The following is a 5,962-nucleotide window of genomic DNA, read 5'->3' as shown; positions in this document are numbered from 1 at the left end:
CAAATCTGGTAAATTTGCCCAAATGCCGTGGTTTTATCAAGCAGTTAGTGATTAAAGATGAATTGTCTATGGGCAGTTGCTATACACCCATGACACTGCACTTGCACTACGTTGCTCAGTTTTACATGGCTTAACTACAAGCCAAGTAACAAGTTGCTCCTGTGCTTCCTCAGCCCCCCACAGTGGTGGGGAGGAAACGCGTGGCATGGGCAACTTACTGCCGTGGCTTCCCCGACCCCAGCGCAGCCCCCGGAGAGCCGCGCCAGAGCCTCGGGGAGCGGGACCCCTCAGCCCCGGGGCAGCGGCCGCTCCCGCCGGCCCGTCTCCCCTCACGCCCGTCTCCCCTCAGCGCTCAATGGCAGCCGCCACAAGCTCTGGGAGCCGGCCGGCCCCGCAGCCCCTCGCGCCCCCTCACCTCAGCTGCCCTCCTTCTCCTTCCTCCGCGCTCCCCGGCGGGGTCCCAGCCCGGACTACGAGCCCCGTGGTGCCCGGCGGCGGCGCGGCTGCGCGGCGGGCCGGGGGGCGGTGGCGGAAGCGGAGCCGGGCCCCGCCCGCCGCGGCCGGGCCGGGCCGTTGCCGCCATGCCCCGGGACAACATGGCCTCCCTGATCCAGCGGGTGGCGCGGCAGGCGCGCATCACCTTCCGCAGCCCGGCGGGCCCAGCCTTCGGGGAGAACCTGCACCGCCTGCAGCAGCTGCTGGACGAGGTGCGCGCCGAGGACTTGCACTTGGCGCCGCGGGGGCCGTCGGCCGCGGCGGCGGGCGGGGATCCGCCGTGGGCCGGCGTGGTGCCTCCCGTCAGCTACATGCACATCTGCGAGACGGAGAGCTTCAGCATGGGCGTGTTTCTGCTGCGGAGCGGCGCCTGCATTCCGCTGCACGACCACCCGGGCATGAACGGCATGCTGAAGGTGCTGTACGGCACGCTGCGCATCGCCTGCATGGACACGCTGCCCGCCGGGGCGGCCGCCGCCCCGCCGCCCCCCGCCGCCGGCAGCGGGCCGTGCCTGCGCGCCCTTTTCCGCTCCCGCCAGCAATACACGCGCGCCTCGCCGCCCTGCCTGCTCTCGCCGCACACCGACAACCTGCACCAAATCGACGCTGTGGACGGGCCTGCCGCCTTTCTCGACATCCTGGCGCCGCCCTACGACCCCCAGCACGGCCGGGACTGCCACTACTACCGGCTGCTGGAGGGGCCGCCGGCGGGCGCGGAGCCGCCCGCGCTGCCGCGGGAGGTGTGGCTGGTGGAGACCCCGCAGGCCGCCGACTTCTGGTGCGGGGGCGAGCCCTACCCTGGGCCTCGCGTCTGCCTCTGAGTCGCCGCCGGCGGCCCATGCCGGGCGGCGGCCGCTAGGGACGGTGTGCGCTCGCCCCGCCGAGAGGGGAACCCGCCGCCCCCCGCCCGGCCGCCCCCCGAGCCCGCCGGACAGCAGCACCGCGGGGACGCGGTGTCCCGTGCTGGCTGGAGCTTCGCGGGAGCGCCGTGGGTCAGAGCCTTCCTCTGCTCGCGGGCTTCGTGAGTCGGAGAAGTAAAGCTCCAGAATGTGTTTATGCCCTTGGGGCCGATGTGCGGGAGCCGCATGATTAAGCTGCTCAGCTGAAGGGTCGCGGAAATATTCCAGCATCCTGTGTAAATAGTTAGGGCCACGCCTCAGGGAGGGGGGTTCAGGCTCCAAAGGGAGAGTAAATGCAATAAGAATTATCACAGCGTGCCCCGGCTCTTCTCAGTGGGGCTCCCACTGCTAGAGCCAGCTGGCACCACGGGACATGGGGACTGTACCCACTGAGTCTGGGAAGGGGGGTTGGTCTGGCTACGGCCTTTGGGGACTGTCTCCAGAGCAATTCTCAAGAAGAGCTGTACCCTGCTAATAAATAACAAATCCAGAACAACTCCTGAGCCAGGACATGCTCCTCCAGTAAATGCCAGTGGTCAATCCCCAGGGCTGGAGTTAAGGAAATTACTTCTCCAAAGTAATGGACACTGTCAGGTTCAGAGTTACTTTTCAACAGTTCTTTCAAGTGTCATATACAAGATCTCACTATTGCAACTGAGAATTACTGAGTGCATCTATGCATACTTCCTTCAGCAAGAAGGAGACAGCTGCTGATTAACCTCGCTTGGAACATCTAACGCTGCAGTGGCAGAAGGTGGCAGAAACTGGGCATCATAAGAGAAAAAACAACTATCCACTGTTGTGGAAGCTATTCTAGAAACACGGCATATTTGCAAACCCTCAGTATACAGCAGCGCATACCCTAGGTACTGATAAGATTTGACCTGATGTCTTCTCTTTAAAGCGTGGTCTGTGTTTTTATATGTGAATGCTTTGGGCTTTTGAAGCCTTGCAGTTTCCTTCTTTATACTGTTTATAAAGACTACTTTTTCATAAGGCTTTTAAATAAACGTAGAGTAGAAGAGACGCCATGAATTTTGCCTTGCTATGATGGAAGCGCTCTGAAGATGCAGTTTGTCCACAGAAGGGGATGCAATCTTTCTAACACGGGAGAGAGTTTTTCTGTAGGTGAAGTGCCCCATCTGAGCTGCAGGGACTGGTCTTGTGCCTGTTCATCCTAACACACACTTCGTACCACAAACCCAGGCCAGGGCAGCCTTGGCTATCTTAGTCTTGATTGAGAATTTGAGTAAGAAAACGCGACTCAGCAACCTCCTAAGTGATGTACCAGCCTGCTCCAGAAATCATTTCACAGCTGGCTTTACTTTTCTGTGTATTTATAAAAGCAGACTTGTTTTTCCTGTACAGTGGCTTGTATGTGTGAATTTTTAAATGATTCTGATATGGCATTGCTGCTTTTTTTTTTTTTCCTGGCCTGTGAAAGAATGAATGTAATATACAGTCAGCATTATGCATGCATGGATTAATTATTTTGCAAGGAAAAAATAGGTAGAAATTATTTCAGGCAATTTCCATTTATTCTTTGAGCACTTAAAGGTGTCTGATATTTCTGCAGCTGGCTTACCTGTTTTTTCTTGGAATTCCCCTGCAGCTTAGCATTAGTTAATGTTTAACAATTCTTGATCGAATGTAGTCATTAATTATAAGGCAATGCCTCCCTGTGTTACAGCCTGTTTCTACCTCTCTCCAAGCCTAACAAAGACAGTTATCCTTTTTCAGAAGTCCACAAAGAGGACAGCATGGTGCATCCAAACAGCTGTACTGGAAAAACAAACTGCGACAGTGAGCATTTTTTGTCCTATCTGCTCTATTCTCCCCTTAGGTCTCTCCGCTGAGTTTTTATTTTTTTTCCTCCATGTGTAAAACCTACTCAAGATGTTTAGTGGGACAGTTTAATGCATCTTTCTGAAGAGGACAGCATGGTCATGGTGCGGAGTGCTGGTTAACCATGGCAAAACCCTTTTTTTTCTCTTTTTTTTTTCCCTTTTTCCTCTTTTTTTTTTTAATTAAGGTGTTAGTACCAAAGTATTTAAAGCTGGAAGAATAGCAAAGAAAACCTGAGATGCATTTTTTTAAAAAGCCTCTTTGTGTAACTTCTTGCTTACTCACTAATTGAAACTTACTTCCTATGTTCTGGATATCTGTAAGCAGAAGGTTTAAGTCTGTAATGCCATTCCTTCTCTCTGCAGTCTGGTTATTGTGTTTTCACAACAGCAAAATAACTATTATTGCTGAATTGTAAAATAAATACAAGATATCTCACCAGTGACCAGTCATTACTTTCCTTCACAAGTATGACAGCCTTGAGCCAAGCACGGTACCGAGCTCTAGTTTCTTTCGCCTGACAGTCCGAACAGTGTGACCGGCTTTTCCTTGGGAGGCGATGCTTAGCACTGGATTCTCAGCCCAGATCCTGCGGGCAAATCCAGGCACGTACACTATTGATGCTTTTGAAGCTGGCTCTCAGTGTAAGGCACAGACAGGAGTGTAGGACCATTGATACTGTGCCATGTGAGGTGCTCTTGTAGCCGTACACTAGTCACCAGCAGTTTCCTTAGTTCACGTCTTTTAGGATTTCAGTGTTGTTGATACCATTTTTGCTTTTGATTTGGGTTTTAGTTTTGTAGCATGGCTAGAGACAGTAGTTTGGACAGTGCAGGGGGAGCCTTGGATTGTGTGTCTGGGTAGCTTGAGATACCAATTTTGCTCAAGATGCTCTGGCTGTGAGCGAGCTGTGGTTATCCAAGGCTGTGGCGGTACCTGCAGAAGCCCAGCAGTCGAGGAGGCCGCAGCTTCTGTATGACATCCCTCCAGCTGGCTGTGGTCTCTTGGGAGCCAGGACCACATGGGATCAGGTGACAAAACTGCAAACCAGGATGTGAAGGCTTACTTGTGCTGCTAAGGTGAATGGCAGGGCAGTGAGCGCAGCTTCTCCTGCAGAGGCTAGTCCATGCCCAACTTTAAAAGCTGTCTTGATTCAAAACCGGACATGTCACTTCAGCTCCCACTGAAGAGTAGCTGCCCCAAAAGCCGGCATGAGTTCCAGAAAATGGGGAGCAGGGATTTCTGTCAGACAGAAAAGGCAGGTGCTGCTGGGGCTTTGCGCTATGGGACCTAACACCTGGGCAAGCAGAGGCTGGGAACCACCAAGAAAGGGCTTAACCCCTTCGCCCCGCTGTGCTGGACTGTGGTGTTAGTGATGTTCATCCTGCACAGCTCACTTCTGCAGTGTGGGCCGCACCAGGGATCTGTGTGCAGAGGGACAAGCCCGCGGGGCGCTTACGGCCCTGCACCGATGGCAGGACCTGATGGTGGGCCGAGGCCGGGATAGCATTTAAAAAACCAAAATAAGTTTACAAAAAAAAAAAAGAAAAGAAAAAAAAAAAAAAGAGCACGATATTGCGGCCATGTGGGTTCAGCAAAAACAGTCCGGTTGTGCCGCGGGGGTGAGCGCCGCCGCCCCGGGCCGCTGCGGAGCCCCCGAGCGCGGGCGCGGCGCCGCCCGCGCAGCTCCGCGCCGCCGGGAGCCGCTTCCCCCGAGCGGCGGCCGTCGGGGCGGCGGTACTCACTGTTCCGGAGCCCACTCGCGGAGGTTGCCTGGGGCGGATCGTAACCGCGGAACAAAACAGAATGAGTCAAAAAAAAACCCACCCCGCTCCCTGGTTAATATTATCCCGTCTCTCGTCTCCGAGGGAAATTCCCGCGCCCAAAAGCGAGTGTTTGTACGCTGGGGCCGAGGCCGCAGGTTTTCCACGCCGAGGCTTTGCGGGGCGGTGCGGTGCGCCCATCGGACCCCGGCCGGGCTGCCCCGCAGCCCTCCGCCGCCGGGACGCGGCACGGGTCGGGGACGAGCGGGGGACACCCCCTCCCTGGGTCAGGCCAGGGAACCTACGGAAATAAAGATGTCAATTTAGCATAATTAAGAGATTTATTTGTCGTCTTTTATAAACTTTGTAAGCACCTACCCTATTGTCGAAAAGTTTATTTACAGAGTGGCCAGAAAGATACCCCCCTCTCCTTCCAGCCCCCGTTAGTGGTTGTGCATTATTCGTGTTACCTGCGGCGCGCTGGGTCCCGGCCGACCACGGGCGCCGGTCCCAGCCCGAGTATTTACATCCTGTCCCAAGTCCTACTACAAACGGAACACTTTTAAGTCACCAAAAAAGAAAAACAAAACCAAAACCCCAAACCAGTGCGTACAAAAATATAGTCTCTAAAAAAAAAAAAAAAATTCCCAATATTAATAGGCAGAAATGTACAGCCATACTAAAACCAGGGAGGGAAAAACTTTCCGGTCTCGGTGTCGCCGCTGTCGTCGGAGCGGATCGGTAAGGCACCCCCCACATGCAGACAGGGGACCGGGCTCTACACCACACAAGGCACCAAGGACACCTCACCACGACGGCACTGCATGCATTCATCCTCCCGCCGCAGCCCCTATGTACACCCGCCGCTCCGGCCCGCTCCGGCCCGCCCCGGCCCGGGGGAGCCCCGCGGCGCCGCCAGGTGCTCGTCGCGCCCCGCCGGGCCCCGCTCCGCTCCGCGCC

The 5,962-nt window shown here is 55.4% G+C and overlaps 1 protein-coding gene across 1 annotated transcript; it reads left to right on the top strand.

The window, feature by feature from the left end:
* The first annotated feature begins 543 nt into the window (after positions 1-543).
* ADO (2-aminoethanethiol dioxygenase) lies at positions 544-3,677 on the top strand. The gene has a single exon (XM_041474729.1). It carries the CDS (start codon positions 582-584, stop codon positions 1,314-1,316), a length of 735 nt encoding a protein of 244 aa, XP_041330663.1. The 5' UTR covers positions 544-581; the 3' UTR covers positions 1,317-3,677.
* The last annotated feature ends 2,285 nt before the right edge of the window (positions 3,678-5,962 follow it).

This window comes from Pyrgilauda ruficollis, unplaced genomic scaffold (assembly GCF_017590135.1).
Source record: "Pyrgilauda ruficollis isolate IOZ18807 unplaced genomic scaffold, ASM1759013v1 scaffold11, whole genome shotgun sequence".
NCBI lineage: Eukaryota > Metazoa > Chordata > Aves > Passeriformes > Passeridae > Pyrgilauda > Pyrgilauda ruficollis.
This window is presented reverse-complemented; position numbering and strand designations above follow the sequence as displayed.

What these genes read in the sequence shown, in the direction of transcription:
- ADO (XM_041474729.1), top strand. Translation starts at nt 582, where the DNA reads ATGCCCCGGGACAACATGGCCTCCCTGATCCAGCGGGTGGCGCGGCAG.